The sequence below is a fragment of the Rasamsonia emersonii genome (genome assembly GCF_000968595.1).
Source record: "Rasamsonia emersonii CBS 393.64 chromosome Unknown ctg1118621760631, whole genome shotgun sequence".
Lineage (NCBI taxonomy): Eukaryota > Fungi > Ascomycota > Eurotiomycetes > Eurotiales > Trichocomaceae > Rasamsonia > Rasamsonia emersonii.
The window spans coordinates 1-20,373 of record NW_013562850.1 but is presented as its reverse complement, the minus strand read 5'-3'; the positions used below and the strand labels follow the sequence as shown (position 1 = coordinate 20,373).

Here is a 20,373-nt window from a genome sequence, read left to right as displayed (position 1 = left end):
ACAGCGGAGCTCACTGTAGTAGGCTCTGGTGGTGGTGGCCCGGGAACACGCTTGAATTTAACCGTGTGGACCGCAGAAAACACGTTCCTTCCACTTGGGTCTTCAGCATGTTCCCGACTGCGATGGATAGCTCGATAGATTGTCGTCTCGTTGGTAATGGGTTCCCCGCCGTCCATACTGAATTCGATATGCCAGTCCTGGGGAACCGAGGCCATCGCCGCTGCATAGGAAGAAAACGGTCGTCCGGCTGTCGACGACGAGTTGCCACCTCCCGTGGAGGCATGCCCTGAGCTTGGCGTTGAAGAAGAACCCTTCGACTGCGACTGCGACTGTGACTGGGAGGGGGTCGCAACGCGGGTCCCGTCGTCCTTGCGAGCGGTCACTTTGCCAGTCGATGCAACTTCCATGTTGACTGCGCTGGGTTCTGGAGCGTTGTCATCGGAGAGATCCTCCTCGAGATCGTCCACAATGGCATTAAGCTCCTCCTCGTCTTCTTCCTCCTCACCATTCTCTTCACCCTCGTCTTCCTCTTCCTCCTCACTGAGCTGCTTCTCGTCTGCACATTCCCAGGGCCGATCGTCCTGTTGGTCATCTTCATCCATGTTGGAAGGCTGATGACGGCTCGACCGCCGGGTTCCTACCCTTCGTTCCCGGGTTCCAGCTGTAGTAGACCGCTGAGCAGGCTGTGACGTTCGCAAGTTGCTAGAAGTCCGGTCATTTTGGGTAGTCGCCCCGGTGCGAGACGAAGGGAGAGGTGGGAGGGAAGAGTCGTTGCCGGAGGCGCCGTGGCTTCCACCAGGATGGTCTCGCGGCCGACCAGAACCGGAAAGATGGGAGAGAAGAGCGTCTCGGTTTCGCGATGTTCTTGGCCGATCGGACAGGCTGATTCTGGGACGCAAGAAGTCATCCAGCGACTTGAAAGTGGCGATCGCATGGATGGAGACCATGATATTCTTGTACGGACGAGGGATATCGGAGTCATCATCGGCAACCAGCTTGAGCCGCACCTGCTTTCCGAGCATGTGGGCGGCGTTGCTGCGTGTATTTTCCAGAGAGTTATTGCCGACAGTAATCACCTCGAAATGTTCCGTCCTGCTGAGCAGATCGTGTAATTTGTGAATCAGGACACTAAACGGCGTAGAGGACGAGGTTTGACTTTGGGCCTTGGCTGAAACGGTTGAACCCATAAACGCTTGCAGGAAGGCAGTGCGGGCATCGCGAGCATACGTAGCTAAAAAAAAACATCGGATGTTAGTTATCACATTACTTGACACAAAGGAAAAATTGCCGGAGGGAGGGAGGGGGACTAGTTATCGCACCTTCGGGATTGCCAAAGACATCCACAAGGACGTTGATGATTCGCGAGTTCAGCAATTCCGAGCTAGTGATGCTTTCCAGCGCATCGCCATCGAAATAAGAAGCTAGCTTCTCGAATAATGGCAGTCCGTCGCGATTGCCATCACCAAGGTAGCAATATTCAATATCGGCCGCGAGGCTCTGCAGCTCTTTGAGGATTCCAGAGGCTTTGTCCCGCATGCTCTTACTGCCTTGGCTTCGTTCATAGAGTTGGAGGAAGGCCCGGGCGTGACGGATGACGCTGTCGTTCGCAGCAACGTCCATGCTCTGAGACAATGTACGGGGCGCCGAGAAGGATGAGGAGCTTTCAGAGTCGGACAGGCCATCATTCTCCTGGTCCCGTTCTTCCTCTTCCTCTTCATCCTCCTCTCCATCGCGATCATCGTCCTCCTCATGGTCCTCGTCTTCCTCGTCCTCCACACTACTGTCCCTTTTGGCAGCTGGGTCTTCGCTCGTGGCCCGGGAGTCGACGTTCCCGGCATCCTGATCGGGCATGCTCACGTCGTCACCAGTCGTTGCCGATGGAGAGTGGGCCCGCTTTTCTGTTGACAGGGGCTTGTCAGCTAAAGCGATTATCTCCGAAATCACGCCCTCCCGGTGAAATTGATATTGATAAATGTCTTGCAGCCTCTCAAACAAGATCTCGGCACACTGGAGGGCCAAGGAGACGAGCACCGGGTGGTCCTTCTGGGACAGGATAGCGGCCAGGAAAGAGGCGTACGGAACGTTGCGGAGAGCATCTTCAATCACCGCGGCATCGAGGTTCTGAAGCATCTTGAGCTGAGCCGTCAGAACCTTCTGTCGAACCCCCTGATTGACCGTACTAGAGTAGGCATCCGTCAGCGTGGGTAAGAGGACCATAGCAAAGCGTTTGAGCTCTGGCTTGCAGTCCGCCAGGAGGTTTCGTCGCTTCTCCGCCGTCTCCTTGGCTCTCGCAGATCGGTGGATAGCACTGAAATGACTATCCATAAGATCGTTTCCGAGACCGTCAAGGCCGGGGGAGGGTCAGCGCGACCGGGAGTGCCGGGAAGGAGCTCGCAGATCACGTTGAGGGTTTCAAAAACCTGTTCCCTCGGACGCTGAATCAACGCTTGCACGATGACCATATTGTCGTTCTTGACCGCAGCGTTGTCGCCATCGCGTGGAGCGGAAACCCCGGTCAGAATCTGATAGAGGGTATCCACCACATCCATCTTGAGCAGTTCGACTGACAGACGGGGGCTGGCCTGCGCGACGATCCAGAGGACGCGGAGGAATTGGGTGTGAATATGGGGCCCAATCAGATTCGTGGTCCCAGGCAGCAGCAGACGAAGGATGGCCTTCAGCATGGGGGGCTCGATGAGCTCCTCCAGCTTGTCGGGCTTGTGCTTGAAGCTTTCAACAATGCGGGACACACACAGGCATCCCTGTTCGACCACCTTCTGGTCGCTGCTGGAGAGAACATTTAGTAAAGTCGGCATGACATCCCGGACCACGGGGAACGAGTCGCTCGGGAGGCTCCGACAACAATTGGCCGCGGTTGTGACGGCAGTGCGCTGGGTACTGGTGGGAAAGAAGTCTAAATAGGTCAGGCACGCCGTGAGACCGCCTTCTCGGACGATGGACGCGGGGAAATCCACGGAGATCTTGGCCAGAGTCTATCACGAGAATCAGTATCTTGCTGTCCCGGGAGAAGAGTGTCGTAATCAGGAAATGTAGATAGAATGCAAGGAGTGACTTACGCTCAAGGCTTGTTCGGCCAAGTCGATGAACTGAATGTCGAGGAGCTTCTGGCAGAGAACTGGGACCGCACCACCGTAGACGACGTTGGCCACGGACCCTCGGAGGGCTTCCATCATGTTGGCCAAGCACCGGCAAGCCAGGAGCATGATCTCCGGGTTCTCCTCTCCCGTCTCGCTGGGCTGCATGAGCGTCACCAGTTCCTTCACAAACGGATCGGGGGAGAATTGGCCGGAGAGATTATCTTCGTTCGACACGAGCAGCAGGTCGGACAGCTCTTGCAAGGCGATCAACTGCATAGAAGGATCCTCTCTCATCCGCAGATTGCTCAGAATGTCTCGTAAACGGGACGAAACGCCTGACATCATACCGCTGAGGGCTCGGAGCGTGCTCTGCAGGCCCAAAGGACTCCGCGAGCCAAAGAGGCCACTGCGGAACGGGTCCCCATCATCCTCATCCATGAGAGCTGATGGATTGGTGCCATCATTGCTCTCACTGGGTGGAGAGGACCCGCCGTCTTCCTCTTCTTCTCTGGGCGGTTCCCGTTCACTGTGATCGTCATCGGCGTCTTTCATCATGATGTCTGGACTCTGCTTAGGCGAACGCTTCTTCTGACGTCGTGGAGGAGGAGATTGCGTCGTCGGCAGATCTGCTCGTGAGGAGTCAGCAGCCATTCTGCTTGGTCGACGAGACAACGTAGAGGAAGAATCCTGACCTTGAGTCGTCTTGCCGTTCCTAGCCGACTTTCGCCTTGCCGTCGACGAAGATGCTGGTGCTCTGGAGGTGTCATCGGAGTGGCGTGAGGACGGACTGGAACATCATTACGGTCAGCCGTTCAATCATCCTTATCTGCCCAAAAGGATCGACATACCCAGCTTGTGACATTGCGGGACGGTTTCGAGAGCCCCGCCGCGGACGAGCAGCGGAAGCAGGAGCAGAAGTAGGGGCAGCAGCCGGGGCAGCAGTCCGCGGTCTCTTTGGTCTTCTGGGAGGGGAAGACTGAGGAGGCTGTTCTGGCTCGTCGTGGGGCCTGTCACGTCGTACAGCAGCTTTGCGTTTCCGAGACGAGGGAGGACCAGCAGCGGAAGTGGCTGAGAGGGCCCCCGCGTTGGCAGACGACGACGTGGTCTCAGCTGCGTGTCTCGCAGCGGAGCGAGTACTTCTGGAAGTCATGAGTAGATGTCCTTGGAACGGACCGGTGGCGGAGTGAGATGGAGAGATGCAGACGAGCTCATCAAATGGGGTCTTGCAGAGGGGGATGGAGAGGGCAGCAGAAGAGCAGAAAGGCGGGTAACTGCGGTGCTCTGGATGGAATGGAGCGACAGAGAGAAAGAAGAGCATAAGGGAGAAAAAGAAGGAGACAGGAGCAGCAGACGAAAGCAGCAGGAGCTGTCCAGGGAATATCTACGGACCGGACGGTCACTGAGGCAGGCAGTTGCCCACTGTGGAAGCACAGTGGCGGGCCCGTAGCGTCTTGTGGATCTTCCTGGACAATGCTGCTGGCAAACAGACAAATGCTGGGGAGTGTGTGACACTAGTGCTGGCGAGATGGAGAGTGACGAGAACGAGAGGGCGTACCTCAGTGAAGGACTGGCGGCGGTGATGGACTGGGACGGTCCCGCAGACGAGGACGGAGAGGAGAGAGCCGACAGCGAGGAAGGAGGGAAAGCCTCGAGCGAGTCCTGGTGGTCGACAGCGGCCGTTCGTCTGGCCATAAGTGTCTGGAGCTGGGTGCAGTCGCTCGTCGTCGTCACCGTCAACCCGAACCCGCCATCCGCAGCTCTTCGGGCGCCGGACCGGGCAGGACGGGCAGAGCAACGGACGTCCGCGCGAGAGACGAAGGGAGAAGCAGCGGAGGGACAGTGCAGAGATCGGGAGACTGGCAGCAGCGATGGAATCGAGCCGTGGAGAGGCCAGGGGTGGATGAGGCGACAGGGGATGGCTGAGGTGGAAGTGGTGAGGTGGACGAGAGTCGGCTGTTCGTCTCTCTAGGCTGCCCGAGCCCGCTGGCAGTTCGGAGAGCGCGAGACGGCGGAAGTGCAACGCCGTCGCCACCCTGCCGCCAGCTGTCACCAGCGCAAGATTGTATATCTCGACGCGAGAGAATGCGTCTAGAGGAGTCGTGGCAGTGATCCTCAGGTCTATTTCGTGCGAAAAAGTCGTCAGTCACCAGCATCATCTTACCATCGCGTTGCAATCTCATTCTTATCACCCATCTCTTTCCCCTACTCCAGCCAGACACTGATTACTCATTTCGATGCTGACTGATTATCTTCAGCACGCAGTGAGGATACTCGACCTTCTCCCCTGCTTCCGTTCTTCTCTTGCCGCTGTTCTCATTGGGACTGATGCAACATCCTACGATAGCAACACCACAACATAGCCGATTTCACAGCCAAGAACCTAATCAAATTCCTACCAGAAAACAGATACAATGGAATTGTCGTCGAATTAATTGAGTATGGAAGTGGTTAGTAATCATGTCTTTGGAATGATCAATTCAAGATCCTTATGGCTGTTAAACCGTACGGTATTAATTGATGCAGCATTGGTCATCATAACAGCATATTCTAAGATGAAGCATTGATCCGTAGAAAAAAAAATATAAGGATAGGAATGACTTCTAGACAGTAGGGTGCAGTATCTGGCGAACGTAGTGCTGTAAGTCTGGCACCAGTACTATAATGGTTTCTGTCGGTGTGTATTCTGCGAGATTACAAAGCCATACAATGCGATTGTTTACAATGCAACAGTGAAACCAAAAAACCACCGAACGAGAACAGTTACCAGCAGACTGAACTATGCCATTCGACTTGTTTTCTCGCGATTCACCCTCTGTTTGCCATTCCTGGAAGCTGGCCTGGGCTGGTCGCGGCCTCTGATTGGAGTGCTTCTCCTGCCGCTTTCGTCCAGGCGAGCGACCTCAGGCGATGAGACTTAAACCGCCTCTTCCCTCGCTGCTCGCGTTCTCTTCTCTTTTTCTCCTTACAATTCCTCCAGTCTTCAATTCCTCTCTTCTGTTGAATTGTTTCCCTCTCCCACCTACCTGAGGAGCGTGGAAGTTGCAGGTGCTCCTCCCCATCCTGCGAAAAAAAAAAGCAACCCCACGCGGCAGAGCGACCTCGGACGCCCCGTTCATCGGCCTGCAGCTTCAACGCATCCCCCACACGGCCCTCGGCAATCGCATCATTCTCGCCTGAGTAATCGGAAAGCGATAGCAAAAGCTGCGGAAAACAGCCCAGGGAACACACCGTGCTTCTCGATCGAGTAATCCGCTGGCACCCGCCGACAATTGCATTCTCCGGCTAGCGTCATCGATATAACCCCCGCCCCCGCCACCGCATTCCTTCTCCTCACCCCCTCACTCGTCGCTGCGCATTCCTCCAACTTTTTTTTTCTTTACTCCGTCCCGATCGTTTCGGGACCAGAGCGCTTCCGGGAGCTGTTGTCGTCGCGCGCCACTTTTGGACGACCTGCCTTCCAGTCGCAACCATGACGAGCGAGCAAAGCGATCATGTCCACCAGCCAAGCCGCACTCTGTCGCCCGCAAAGGGCAGCCTGGAAGACTACTCCTTTCCGGTGCACCGCCTGAAGCAGGTGATGGACGATCCTGACAAGACTCCACTGCTGCTCGTTGCCTGTGGCTCGTTTTCCCCCATTACCTATCTTCACCTTCGCCTGTATAACGCCCCTGCAAACGACGAAACGGCTGGAAACTAACAAGCGGGCAGATTTGAAGTGGCGGCGGATTATGTCAAGTTCAGCACCGACTACGAAATCGTCGGCGGTTACCTGTCCCCGGTGTCAGACGCATATCGCAAGGCCGGCTTGGCAAGTGCAGAACATCGGTACGACCTCCAATTGGGCTCATATTTCTGTCTTGCTTCTCCGGACACTAACAGGTTTTCGGACAGGATCGCGATGTGCGAACTTGCGGTTAATGAGACGTCGGACTGGCTGATGGTCGATCCCTGGGAGCCATTGCATAAAGACTACCAACCAACAGCGGTGGTGCTGGATCATTTCGACCACGAGATCAATGTGGTCCGTCAGGGAGTGGATGCGGGGAATGGGACACGGAAGCCCGTCCGGGTGGCCCTTCTGGCGGGCGCAGATTTGATTCACACCATGTCGACACCCGGAGTGTGGAGTGAGAAGGATCTGGACCATATTCTGGGGCGCTATGGGGTGCGTATAGACGCAGTCGACTGGATTGCTTCGGAGCTAATGTGATCACCAGGCTTTTATTGTCGAGCGCAGCGGAACCGATATCGACGAGGCCCTCGCAGCGTTGCAACCGTGGAAGGATAACATCCATGTGGTGCAGCAACTGATCCAGAACGACGTCAGTAGCACCAAGATCCGGCTATTCCTGCGACGCGAGATGAGTGTGCGGTACCTCGTTCCGGCACCTGTTATCCAGTACATCGAACAGCACCATCTATACGAGGACGATGGGGCCGGAAGCACGGCGTCGGTTGACAAAGACAAGGGCAAGGGCAAACAAGCTGGGACAAATACTGCTTGAGCTGCGTATCAACAGTTGCGACGCGCATTCCAAGTAGCAGCACGAGCTTAATGCGACACTGGTGTCGCGGCGAGATCTGTGCCACTTCGCCATTATCATTGGCACAGTTTATATATAATGATGCCAGCCAGTGCGTATCATGGCGCAGCGATTCGTGTCATAATGAATGGTCCTGCACTGGTTAATGAAATTGGCATCCTGTCTGAATAGGCATGGGCTGGTACCGCTGAAAGTGCAGCGGAAGATTCAGCTCGAGTGGGGGGACCTGGGGAACTCCACACGTTGACATTTCTTGTCACGATGATCACGATGGGCATTACGTTTTGCTTTCACTGCGGCGTGTCTGGTCTGGTCTGCTCTTAGCAAGTTGTTTGTGTACTCGTTTTTTTTTTCCCTTGGCTGTATGTTCATAGAGACCCGATTGTGCTGTTTCTTGTGTTTCTGGCGATGTATACCCTTGTATTGTTGGCGGATAATTGTCTGTCTGTCTGTTTGTTTTCTACTCGATGCTTTCCAGGTCTAATCCTACGACCGAACGACTCGGTTCGGATCCCGTTTGCTAGAAAGAAAGAAAGATAGAAGCAAGCCCACAGTCCTGGCTAGGCTGGGCCAGCAACAACAAAGAATTGACAAAGAATTGATAATAACCAGATCTGGCATTATTTCTGAAACAGGCATGAGAGATAGCAGTACTAGATACATACATATGTAATTACGTAGTGGAAGGTAGCATCTTCATAAATAAAATCTACCCGTCGATACATAGAACTGAAGGAATCGCGAATGGATTATCTATATATCTATCTATCATCTATCTATCTATCTTTGTCCTCCTACTGTGTATATAGATACTGTACTGTACAGTACATTCAAGTATTCAGTTGAATTGATGATGGAATTAATTGAATTGAATTGAATTGAATTGAATTGAGAGAGGATTTAATATGGATGGGTAATTTATTTTTATTCCTTCCCTCTGTCCTGTTCTGTCCTCTCCTCTCCTGTACTGTATGTATGTATGTATGTACAGTACGTACTGTACAAGTCAAGTCAAGGTCTCGAAAGCATCCTTATGCATGTATATTATATTCTATTATGTGCATAGCATGAGTATGAGCATGTGCATAGCATGAGACGAGTATATGGCAGAGTGTATGCTACCTAAAAACAAACAAATATGTCATGACAAGGGAATCTGATCCGATCCGGTCTATACAGGATATGTAACTGTAACTGTACTGTAAATGTAGATGTTATTCTTCCTGCCCGGTCGCATAGATAGATATTTATATGCAGGGCAACAACTCGTTGATTGTCGACAGATAGACAGATAGACAGACGAGAGTAATAAATAAAGCCCGCTGATCCTGCAACGGGCTCACTCACACACTCTCTTTCACTTCCTCGGACAGTCAAAAGTATGGCAAAGTACGTCAATGACGTTAGTCAAGAGGAGGACGAAGCGCAAAGATCCTCCCCACAAACAAAGCCCAGAAATTTCTCCTCCTGCTGCTTATCTGCTTCTTCAGCAGCACATGGATAATCGTCCATCACGCCAATGACCACCGGCGATGGACTAGCCTTCATCGCATCCGCCACCCATCGCCGGACGTCTTCGACAGGGCTGGACGCAGAAACGCGGAACCAGCGCTCGGCGCTGACGCTGATCGGACTCGGCAGGTCCAGGTCGGTGAGCTTCGCGTCGACCTTGCCTGCTTGCTCCTGCGCCAGGGCGCGTACCCGTGCGGGCGGGATGATCTCTGTCGGAGACAGCTTTACCCAGGATTGTGCTGCGGGGTGCTGGAGAGCTGTGAGGAGGATGTCTAGCACGCGCACTTGTTGGTGCGCAGCAGCGACGACAGTCGGGATTTTGTCTGCCGACACGGCGAGGTCGGAGATCACCTGGACTTGATTTTTCTCTCGAGATTCCGCGGATGGTTGCAAAGACCGCGATTCTCGCGATTCTTTCTCCTCGTCGTATTTCGGCTGCACGTCGTCTAGCGGCGTCAGGCTGAACCATGTCATTGACGAGGTTGATGTCGATGTCGATGTCGACGTCGACGACTTAGGTGTCGAGACGGCTGATGCCGCTCCAATAGCTCCCCCCGGATGGAAGCCTTTGAATACCTCTGCAGGGCCCCGTCCCGGCGTGGTGTGCAGACTGCGCGCCGTGGCAAGCGCCAAAGCGTCGCCCAGCGCCAGCGCCACGGTGGTTGATGTCGTCGGAGCTGACACCCCGAACGAGGTCTCCTCGTCCACGTGTACTGGCGCGGGCAGAAGAATCGTCATGTCTGAGCGGTGATAAGAGAGTATAGGACAGGTAGATGGATGCATGTGCGCCGTGATGGCAATAACAGGCACTGTTTGCGGGATATGCGGGAGCAGCAGCAGCAATTCTGGCGTCCGTCCAGAGAAGGATATCAAAAGGAGGGTATCAATCTGTGAAGCTGTTATTATCTACCTATAACAAATCGCTTGCCAACGTACCGGCCTGATCATGCCCAGATCTCCGTGCAGGGCCTCTGTCGGATGGAGGAAGACACTGTAGATCCCCATGCTGTTCATCGTCGCCTCGAGCTTGCGCCCGATCTTCCCACTCTTCCCAACACCGCAGACCACGAGCTTGCCGCCGCATTTTATGCTCTTGACGATCTGGGAAACCGCGCGACTGATGTTCTCCTGCGCGAGTGCATTGGTCTGGTACAGCGACTCCAGATTCGCCAGCGCCTCGCGTTCCGTGGAGATAACGTGCAGGGCCGTCGCCAGCGACTTGTCAGGCGCATCGTTCATCTGCTCTTGCCCTTGTCCGTTCATGGTATCATCTGCCGAGTGCTGTTCGAGCGAGGGAATATTTTCAAGCATCATTGCGAGTGATCAAAAATTGTGTAGTCGTGGGATAAGGACGATGAAGATTCTGATAGGAAATGTACCGTACAGTCCAGCGACAACCAGTCTTGACGAGTAGCGATAGAACGATAATCGAATCGACGACGCGCGGAGAGAATCGGCCTTGGCCGAAGAAATCTATATATTCATCATGTCTGCTGATAAGAACCGCAAACAGGCACCAAGCAGTAAAATAAAACACTGACGCCACCCAAAGGAACCAAACGAGATGTGACTTCCAGCAGAAGAGAGCGAGTGAGAGAAACGAGAGACATCAGAGCTGGCCTTCTGGACCGCCCAGAGATAAATAGCTACTAGGCACAAAGGCAGCGAAGGAGAAATTCGGAGCGGAACTGCAGCCCCGCGATGTTACCCCTCGGCGGGACGGCTGGCAACGAACTAGTCGCGCGCCCCGACAGCTAACTCGCTGCTGCTGACAGAAGCGTGCCTGGGCATTGCATCATCGATAGCGACAGGCATCCTAGGCAGGAATTCGCTTCTTGGCTTGTGTTGGGACTTGGTGGCTGTAGCAGATAAATTAATAATCCGAAAAAATTATCTAAAATCGGTGGCTGCAGATCGCCCGATCCAATCAATCAATGCGGGGCTTTTGTCGCTGATCGAGATCTCTAGAAATTTATCTGATCTCGTTGACAATTCTTTTCTATTAGACTATCCCTGATGTGGGTTCAGGAGTGCTCTTTCGATCCACGATGGCTTATCTTGAGGTTCTGGGCAGTGCATTTTTCTCGCCAAACACGGTGTAGATATGGACAGATTATACTTAAAGTAACTTTTGAAGTCCTTCAGTATGTGCTGTGGGTTCGATGTGATTTGGAAGGTATTGAATGTGGTATACTGGTCAGTGCATCAGGTTGGGTCTTAGCATTGAGACAACCAGGTACTTGGAATGAAAAATATGACCTGTCAAGGCCTATCACGCGGACAGAGATCACGCTGATAGCATTACATCCGTTCCCATTGTAATCTCCGTGTCTATAACGAGTACTGTACATGAGATAACCTTCTTTCCACACTACGCCAGACCCTCTATCAACGACATTATCTGAAGCTTTCCCATGCCGGCTGAAACAGAGACGTGCGTCGTGGTTAGTTAGTTTGGACTTGGAAGACTTCTGACTCTGAACACAGCCTGACAGGCCCGCCATTCAAAGGCGACCCAGACACAAGGTGGCGATCAAATTCATGCCTTTGTAAGCGGCTTCACCCCCTTATGGATGGCAGCGATGCCGCAAGACAAGTTCTCGTAGCCCTTGCCCGGAATGATAAACCCTGCCTCCTGGATCATGGCACGGAATTCTTCCTGACTCGGAAACCGCTCGATACTCTCCACCAGGTACTGGTAGCTGGCCCGATCGGCAGCGACAATCTGGCCGATCAGCGGGATGGCGCCGAAACTCCATCGCTTGTACACCTCGTTGAACAGCGGGTTGTTCACCTTGCTGAATTCCAGGCACGCAAAGACCCCGCCCGGTTTCAACACCCGGAACGCCTCCACCAGGGCCGCCTGCTTGTTGGTGAAGTTGCGGATCCCAAAGGCCACCGTGTACAGGTCGACCGAGTTATCCGGGATCGACGGCATGTGCTCCGCATTGGCCTGCATGAACGACAGACGGCCGGTGTTGTAGTACGGCGTGTCGAGGCTCCGCTTCTTCCCCTCCGCCAGCATGTCCGGATTGATATCGGCGATCGTCACGCGGGTCTCGCGGTCGTTGTTGATGTTGGTGGCATGGTCCAGCATGCGAAAGGCGATGTCGCCCGTTCCGCCCGCGATGTCAAGGATGTTCCAGCCTTTCCCCGACTTGTCGCCATCCCGGGCGGGCAGCGGCGAGCCGGGATTGAGCGAGCGGACGAAATGGTCTTTCCAGAGACGGTGGATGCCCAGGGACATGAGGTCGTTCATCGTGTCATACGACCTTGCGACGGAACTAAACACGGCGCCCACTGGCAGGGGGGCATTGTCAGTGTGACATTCGTCCAGAATGTGACAAGAGGGCTCCGAGACCAACCTTTGGACTCTTTCTGTGACTCGGGGATGGTCTCGAATCCGAAATGCGTCATTCGCGTATTCTCCTCCGGCTTGCCGGTCTCTGCCTGGCGTGCCCGCAGCGAGCAGGAGAAGCATCGGTACGGGGTTGGGGGCACCGCCGTCCGGCGCTTCGCACTGTAGTGCAAGCTTCTCCAGACAGATTTTGAGGCCATGGCGAGATATCCGGAGCAGGAAAGGCGAATGGGTGGTGGTGAGGTGGGAGCGGTAGATGTCTCCGCGCGAGCTGGAGCTGGAGCTGCCGCGGGTTTCTCGGCGGTCAGCCTAGGCGGTAGCCAGCAGCTGCTTGCACTCCAGAGAATTGCATTAATCTCACCACTCATTGCACAGAGACTGTCTTGTATTTATTTATAGTCCTTACTCTGCTACTGCTATTATTATTTTTTGTGCAGCTGTTTTTCTCTCTCCTTACTTTCACAAGACGTATATGGACGCAAGAACCTTCCTGATGCAGTTAAAAGGAGCACAGATCCCATGGCTTTTAACAGTTAAAACTGCAAATCGACTATACCCGATTTTCTATCACTTTTCATCTGGCACACTGCCTATCCGAGTCTCATTCAGTTTGGTGCATTCTGTTAAATACATTCTCAGGGCGTAAAGGGCCCCAAGTCCTTGCGCAGCGCTTAGTCATGTCATTCAGCCAATCAGCATGAGCCCTACAGGCTGTATGGGCTGCGTTCAACGGACGCAACCCTTCGGAGATCCTGAAGGACAACCTGAATGTAGACCTCAGATCCCGGAGAAGATATTCCAGAGACGATGTTGAAAGGGTACAGCCACCGATAATAATGGATAGCCTACGAGTATGATCAGAGAGACTTACGACACCAGCACACGTTCAGGATTCTCCGTTTCGTGGGCTGACTCGATCACGGCTCTGTTTCGATGCTGCAGAGCAGTCAGAGCGTTGAATGGAAGATCCTTCTACAGGCTCACTATCCACAGTCATCTCTCTGATCAGAACCGGCTCCGAGACGAGTAAACAACTCGACCTCCATGCGTCTGGCCGCATCGGGGCCTTGAAGGATTTCTCCGACGTCGTCCTGTCCCAAGTCATAATCCCATTCCTCAATCGGGTCCGTGGCGCCTTTCATATTGCGCAGGACGGCCATGCGAAAGTGCCAACGAAGCGCATCGGTACTGACCCGGTCGTTAGCGACCCGTGCACGCCTTGCCGTCTCGCTGAGGACCCTTCCACCGTAACCGGCGGGATCTTCGCCAAAGACAACGACTTTGTAGCCGTCCTATCACCGGATCCGTTAGCAGCCTTCGATTACTACCTCCAGGCGACCGAGAGGGAAATGGAAGACAAGGATATGTATCAAGGAGAAGACGGAAGGATAGGTAAAATCCTACATCTTGACACTGATTTTGAACGTGTCAAACAGCTCATGTACTTCGGCATTCAACAGGAGTCCCATTCTGAATCGACCAAAGTCCGGTGGTGCCGATCAGGTCATCCGGACTGGTGTCGGTTATCCACTTCCTGTAATTGTTCTCTCGCCAGACTAATTCCAGTGATATCGGGAAAATGTGCGATACATGGAGGCCGGTAAAGCCATCTCGCGAGGTGCGGAAACTCCGACCAGTGATTGCACAAGTTCCGTCCCTCCTTCGGAGGCCGTCTCGAAAATGTCGTTGCTGTATGTACGTGGATATCAGTCTCTGGGGTAAATTCCTCGGGTCAATCATCGTATTACCTGTGGAGAAAGCCGAGAAGTCCTGCCAGAGCGCGACACGGTCCGTCGCGGAACTTCCTCGTCGGTCACCCTCATATTGACCGGTTGGCATCCTGTATCCCGGATTTTAGCAGGTCTCCTAACAGCGCTCGGGACAGAAGCTAGTTGCATACGATGATCCAGGACCACGTACGATCCTGGCTGAAGCATACTGCCGTCGCGGCGAAGTTTCATTCCAGTTGACCCGTCACCGTGTAGGAAAAAAGATAGCCCAGTCGACAGCTGCAGGGGTTAAAACCAAAACTCAGCACACATCCGATAGAAAGTGCGTTTAGTGATGTATGGCTCAGTGGTTCGTACAATAAACCCTGTATTTTCAGACAATTAGAACCGAACCACAAGAGAGCCCTGTCTTCTTGATGATCTGTATACTTACCTCCGAGGAGGCTTCCATCGTCGTGATAGATATGAACGTTGCGGAGCGATCCAGGATCTGGCTGCTGGAGTGTCCGGGCCATCGTCTCGAGGAAGGGTATCCTGGGAGGAAAAGGCGACGCTGGGGCGTAGAGTGTCGCGTCAACAGTGTGAAGGTGAGCCCAGAACAGGAAGTGGAAGATGGCGTATGGGAAGTAGAGAAAACACCCAGGACGCCGGCAGAGGCCGTTTGTATATCTCTTGCTCCTGGTGTTGCTAGCAGATACGATTCACTAGCAGCTGGCTGCTCCTGCAGCAGCAGGTTCACCGTTGGAAGACCCTGCCCTGGTGGCAGTTGGTTTACTGCATTTGCATCGGTCTACTGCATTGGTCCTTGACTAGGCAGCTTTGTTTTGTGGTAAAGTGAACCACTGAAGCAATTCACCTATGTGAAGGCCTTTTCTTTATGACTCCAGCCAAGGAATAGTATTTATACATTGCAAGGTAACAAGCATCCTGGCAAAAGACAAGCCACCTTTGAGGGTGTCACTGCTTGCAAAGGATGACAGCGACAGTACTTGGAATGGTATTCCTTTTCCCTGCCAGATGTTATCTCTCCTGGAGGGCTGGTATAGGAATCCAAAGGTGCAAAAGGAACCAGAGGTATCAATCTGGAACTCTGTACTCGGTACAAGAATGCAGGTATTTGGAACCGCGTGACGTCGATATGGGTTCCCCTGCAAGTCACGTGTTGATAATGTCACATGATTTTTCTATCTAGGAGCCAATCAGATGATAGAAAGTCATTATCACGTGATGAGTTTCTACCAATCGGATGAGAGGACTTTGAACCAATCACATCAATGTTCCAGATGAGGAGTGCCAAGAAACGGCTTCGGGCCGATCAGGAGGGACTTGCCGCTAGTCCCGTTTGGGCATCTGCACGGCTATGGTTACTGCTGAAAGCTGCAAGTCCGGGGTCAAGCTGGTTCACTCGGGGCTTCTGGACCTGCTCTCTTCTCGCGTACGCGATTCAGACCATAATAGAGGACTTGTCCTCGCGGATGACCTTCTCTGGGGGCTTTGTCACGGAGAATAATCAGAGCATCCTGATCGGATTTCTGTCTAGGGCTTCTTTAGTACCTAGATACCTCGATACCCCAAGTATCAGATTCAGCGCCCCGGGGAACCATCTCCAGCCCCACAACTAGCAGCACAACTAGGCGGAGAGAGGAGAGCGAGCTCCGGCCTGATACATAACGTACTCTGTACAACCAGCCAGATTCCGAACGGAGACCGCCCTAAACAAGTACACAGGACATCCTATGTGAATGTCGCAGCGACCGAAGAAGCTCCAGCGAGTTTCCAAAGCTTGTATGCCCACCGTGAATGGATGCGAGAATGTGCGCGGCTGACTGGAACGAGGCGATTTCTGCAATCGACGCAGCATCAAATGTAGCAAGTCGGACGACCCGCTGGGCCGCTGCCAGAACTGCGCCGACTTCGATGTGCCCTGCACCTTCGACCGGCCCATCAAGCGGAGAGGCGTGAAGAGCGCACGCGTGCGCCTCAATGAGGCTGCAGACCAGCGGTCGGGCAGTAGTGGACGCTCGCAGTCGGAGGCCAGCCAGCGCTATGTGCGAAGCGGCGATCCTTGGGGCGCCCTCAGCACGCTGTGGTCGGCTCTCGACAATCCTTCACGCGACGAGAATGCCCTGCGCCGGTCGTGGAGTGCGTTCGCCATCGCCACGGAACGGACGATCCGCAATCTTGTCGACGTCTATTTTGAAATCGTCTACCCGATGTATGTCCAGTCGAGGATCGTTTGATCAAGACGCACACTGATCGTGTTCCAGCTTCCCGTTGTTCCATCGCCCGTCCTTCCTGGAGAAGCTCAATCGCAACGAGCATCTCCGCGATCGCGGCGTCTTTGCGTCGACGATGGCCGCCTGCGCTCTTGCGTCCGGCAGGGCTCGTGATGGGGCCCTGTACTCGACGCGCTGGCATCTCCCCGACCTCCTGGAGCCTCCGTCCGAGGTGTTCTATGCGGCCGCCAAAGACTCGATCCCCAAGGATCTGAGCACGGCCAAGGGCTTGAATTTCATGCGCGCCTGCGCCATTCTGGCCATCGCGAGCATCCAGAACGGTCAGATCAAGGCCATGCAGCAGTACTCGGGCTACTATCACACCCTGACCGCCATGGAAGGGCTGTACGATGAGAAGCTGTGGCCGAAGCATCTGAGCCCGATAGAGATTGAAGAACGCCGACGACTGGTAGGCAGCGCTCTGTTCCTACGATTCAAGGGTGTACTTCTAATAGTTTCCAGTTCTGGTCGATCTACACCCTTGATATCTACTCGTCTATTGTCTGGGGTGGCATCATTCGCCATCGGGAGGCCCAGTCCATGGTCCGCTATCCAACCGAGATCGACGACGAATACATCACCGAGACGGGGTATACCGCTCCCCCTGCACCAGCATTACAGCCCAGTCCCAGTGGAATCCCAGTCGTATCTCAGGAGTCAGTGAGCTGGCTCCGAGGGTGGAATTTCACGACTGATCTGTATCGCATCCTTGAGCATGCCGTCGACGGCTTGCGATGTCGCTGGTCACAGCAGAATGGCATGACGCGGTTTCATTCCCTGTTTGGTCGGAGTCCGATGACCGAATCGGTGGTCATGGAGCGTGTCCTTGCCATGTATTCTGCACTCCCTTCGCAATTCCGAGAAACGCTACCGGTGACAGGAGATCCATCCAAGGATCTTTTTGGTTTCCAATCCGCCAACATCCAGGCCACGCTGCAGTTACTACGCATGATACTCTTCTCGACGGAAGACATTGGAGTGGAGAGAAAATGCGATGTGGCGGGTGAGCTGCTGAGTGTGTTCTCGAAAGTACCTGTGGAGTACCTGAAGGCGATCAGCTCTCCATTGGTGAGTCCTTCGTCGCACAAACCTGTGCTGGGAGGATTGCTAACTAACTCTGTCAGCTCCACCACTTGGCAGGAATAGGCTATATTCTAGGGTCTGTTATCGAAGGCAGTCTTTCTGAAGCATCATACCAACGGGTCCGAATGCTCTTGTATGTGTTGTTGCCAGTATTTTATTCATCTGACGGTCTTCGTTACTAACATGTTCCTGTTTGATCATTCAGACTGGAGATGGCCGACCTGCTCCGCCGTCTGGAATCTGGACTCCACCGCGCCGCCGGTGCAAGTGAACGACTCCGAACGCAGGTGGATCGAATCGACGAGTATATGCGGCAGCAACGGATGATGATGGCCGCTGCTCAGCAGCCCAATGTACTCGAGCAGCAGCCGCAACAGCAGCAGCAGCAGCCACCGGAAGTTGGGACCGTCCCATCACTCTCTTACAATCAAACAGCGGCTTTTGGGGAGCAGCTTTCACAGTTCCAATTGCCGCCAGAGCTGCTGGAAGACTGGCCATGGCCATTTGACTCGGGGCCGGCCGAGGGATTGTTGCCATTGAATTTTGACTGAGCAAGGTCTTCCATCCAAACATGTACCCCAATTAATCTTAACAAAATAGGTAGGAAGTGTGTGTCTGAGGGAAAGAATACAACCTGTACAGTACATGTATGTACAGTAGGGAGGACTGGGGCCTCCCATGTTAAACATGTTTGGTAATCCTAGGCATTTTCTGTCTCGGTTAGTGCAACAACGCAAGATGTCTACAGCTTTTTATACATATATCGTCTATCCTCGTAGATGTGATAATAAATACAGGCTTATGCGTATTTTCACAGTACGGAGTAGAGAGAAGTAAGTCATCTCTATCATTAGACCGTTTCAAGATGAGACCCAGCCCTCTCCTTAAACCCCTTGCAGGTGTCATCGCCGTCGTCGGCGTCAGCGTCAGACTGCTTGGAAACTCCCCGCTCGGCGAGCACGTCGCCGTGCAGCTGGTAGGCCCTCTCCATCTTCCAGGAGAAAGGGCTCCTGGTGGAGAAGAGCGCCTCGATGGACTCGAGCGATCGCCCGCAGGTTTCTGGGTAGAAGAGGAAGATGATGGGGATCCAGAGAAGGTTGAGTCCGAAGAAGAGAAAGTATGTGCGGTTCTATTCAGAAGAAACGAGTTAGTTTGCATGCAGACGGAAGGTCTGAGGACGTGTGTGTGTTTTGCTTACCTCCATCGTGCTGAACATGATCGGGTTCACCAGCGTGGTCATGCCAACGCCGATCGCCCACCCCGTGATCCCGAATCCGTTCCCCTGAGCGCGCAGGTCCGAGGGGAAGATCTCCGTCGGCACCAGGAAGGCGACCGTTCCCCAGGTGGCGGCGTACGCGAGGTTGAACAGGAAGAGCATGGTGACAGCAGCCTTGAGACGGAACATGTCAGTCAGCAGTGCCGACAGATCCCTAGCGCTACAGAAAAAAAGGACATACCGGTGCAAAGCTTTTGGCCCTGTCGGGGTGCTGTCTTGCTCCTTCGTACAGCGCTCCGGCCTGCGTCACGTGTCAGCTGTGTCACCTGAGGCAGGATGCAGACGTCTTACGATCAGGTTGACTGCTGCCAATGCTGCAGCGCCTCCCATCAAGCAGATGCGTCGTCCCAGACGGTCCACGATCTGGGCGCTGATGATCGTCCCAACGATTCCGATCGTGTTGAGTCCGCCCGCCAGACCGTTCTGCGTCAGTTCACTGTACCCGGCGCTGCGAAGAAGGACGGGAGAATACGCGGTGACGGCGGTGATGCCGGTCCAGGACGCCATGATCTGGAGGAACAGGCACAGCCATGCGCGACGGCCCAGGTGCGCTCCGGGCCTCCCGCTCCGTCCAACCAGGATCTTGACGAATTGAACGGGGGAACTGGGCTTGCTGTCCATGGCAATCGTAACGATCTCCAGATACTCCCTGTCGATCTGTTCCGGGGTCCACTTGTGGCCCCGGACGCGCTGCAGCAGATCCCGCGCTTCGTCATTGCGTCCGACAGACGCCAGGTACCGCGGGCTGTCGGGAAGCATCTTGATGAAGAAGGCCAGCAGCAGGGCTGGAATGCACTAAAACGCAAGCAGGAATCTCCATCTGATGTCGGAATAGCCATCGTTGATGAAGGCCAGGCCGAATGAGAGCCAGTAGGCAACCGAAATACCCAGATCTGTGAAAACCCCGTGTTAGGTCAATTCTCAGAAGCCGAGCAACTGACCGGCACTTACAGTTGGCAATAAAGACGTATCCCAGAAATCCTCCTCGATGGTCTGCAGACGACGTCTCGGATACCAGGACCGGCGTGATACCCGTCAGGGCTGTTCAATTCCGTTAGATAGCGCTCACAGTTCGTATCAGACATGATGATATACAACCTCCCGTGCCAATCCCTGTCACCACGCGAGCGACCAGGATAAAGTCGGAGCTCTGAGTGGCAGCCTGCAGCGCGCCGCCGACCAGGGCAAACAGAGATCCAATCAGGAGACCGTTGATACGGCCAATGCGGTCCGCCAGCCATCCGCCTGCAAAACAGCCAAAGATGGCTCCCAGATAGTAGACGCTGACGATGCCGCCCTGATGCGTCTGGTTGGTCACGGTGCCATCTGGTAGGCCAATGCCCACCTCCGTGACGTATCGAGGGGAGGCATTCACGCCTCCCATGACACCCTGGTCATATCCTTCGAAGAAAATGGAGATCAGCGAGAACGTCTGAATGGCGACGTTGAGCTGACGAGGCGACAGTCTCCTCCAGAGGGTGAAGTAGCCCATTTCG

General features: G+C 54.1%; 6 protein-coding genes across 6 annotated transcripts; 2 read left to right on the top strand and 4 right to left on the bottom strand.

Moving 5' to 3' along the window:
- Positions 1-2: 2 nt before the first annotated feature.
- Positions 3-5,278, bottom strand: T310_8009 (uncharacterized protein; the record flags this gene model as incomplete). The annotated part of the gene is made up of 7 exons (XM_013469208.1): positions 3-1,231; positions 1,320-2,166; positions 2,421-2,993; positions 3,078-3,885; positions 3,947-4,464; positions 4,654-5,186; positions 5,260-5,278. Coding segments are annotated over 7 exons (4,527 nt in total), but the record flags the coding sequence as incomplete, so codon positions are not given.
- Positions 5,279-6,567: 1,289 nt separating this feature from the next.
- Positions 6,568-7,603, top strand: T310_8008 (Nicotinamide-nucleotide adenylyltransferase; the record flags this gene model as incomplete). The annotated part of the gene is made up of 3 exons (XM_013469207.1): positions 6,568-6,755; positions 6,807-7,263; positions 7,316-7,603. The coding sequence occupies 3 exons, from the start codon at positions 6,568-6,570 to the stop codon at positions 7,601-7,603; spliced, it is 933 nt and encodes a 310-aa protein (XP_013324661.1).
- A 1,446-nt stretch (positions 7,604-9,049) lies between these two features.
- Positions 9,050-10,465, bottom strand: T310_8007 (Sugar isomerase, KpsF/GutQ; the record flags this gene model as incomplete). Its single annotated transcript, XM_013469206.1, has 3 exons — positions 9,050-9,505; positions 9,731-10,042; positions 10,091-10,465. The coding sequence occupies 3 exons, from the start codon at positions 10,463-10,465 to the stop codon at positions 9,050-9,052; spliced, it is 1,143 nt and encodes a 380-aa protein (XP_013324660.1).
- Positions 10,466-11,693: 1,228 nt separating this feature from the next.
- Positions 11,694-12,712, bottom strand: T310_8006 (Ubiquinone biosynthesis methyltransferase Coq5; the record flags this gene model as incomplete). Its single annotated transcript, XM_013469205.1, has 2 exons — positions 11,694-12,454; positions 12,520-12,712. 2 exons carry the CDS (start codon positions 12,710-12,712, stop codon positions 11,694-11,696), a joined length of 954 nt encoding a protein of 317 aa, XP_013324659.1.
- A 3,272-nt stretch (positions 12,713-15,984) lies between these two features.
- On the top strand, positions 15,985-18,152 carry T310_8005 (Uncharacterized protein; the record flags this gene model as incomplete). The annotated part of the gene is made up of 6 exons (XM_013469204.1): positions 15,985-16,027; positions 16,079-16,457; positions 16,510-16,927; positions 16,981-17,586; positions 17,643-17,734; positions 17,807-18,152. The coding sequence occupies 6 exons, from the start codon at positions 15,985-15,987 to the stop codon at positions 18,150-18,152; spliced, it is 1,884 nt and encodes a 627-aa protein (XP_013324658.1).
- Positions 18,153-18,451: 299 nt separating this feature from the next.
- Positions 18,452-20,369, bottom strand: T310_8004 (Hexose carrier protein; the record flags this gene model as incomplete). Its single annotated transcript, XM_013469203.1, has 6 exons — positions 18,452-18,730; positions 18,800-18,991; positions 19,059-19,118; positions 19,169-19,662; positions 19,829-19,918; positions 19,973-20,369. 6 exons carry the CDS (start codon positions 20,367-20,369, stop codon positions 18,452-18,454), a joined length of 1,512 nt encoding a protein of 503 aa, XP_013324657.1.
- Positions 20,370-20,373: the final 4 nt, after the last annotated feature.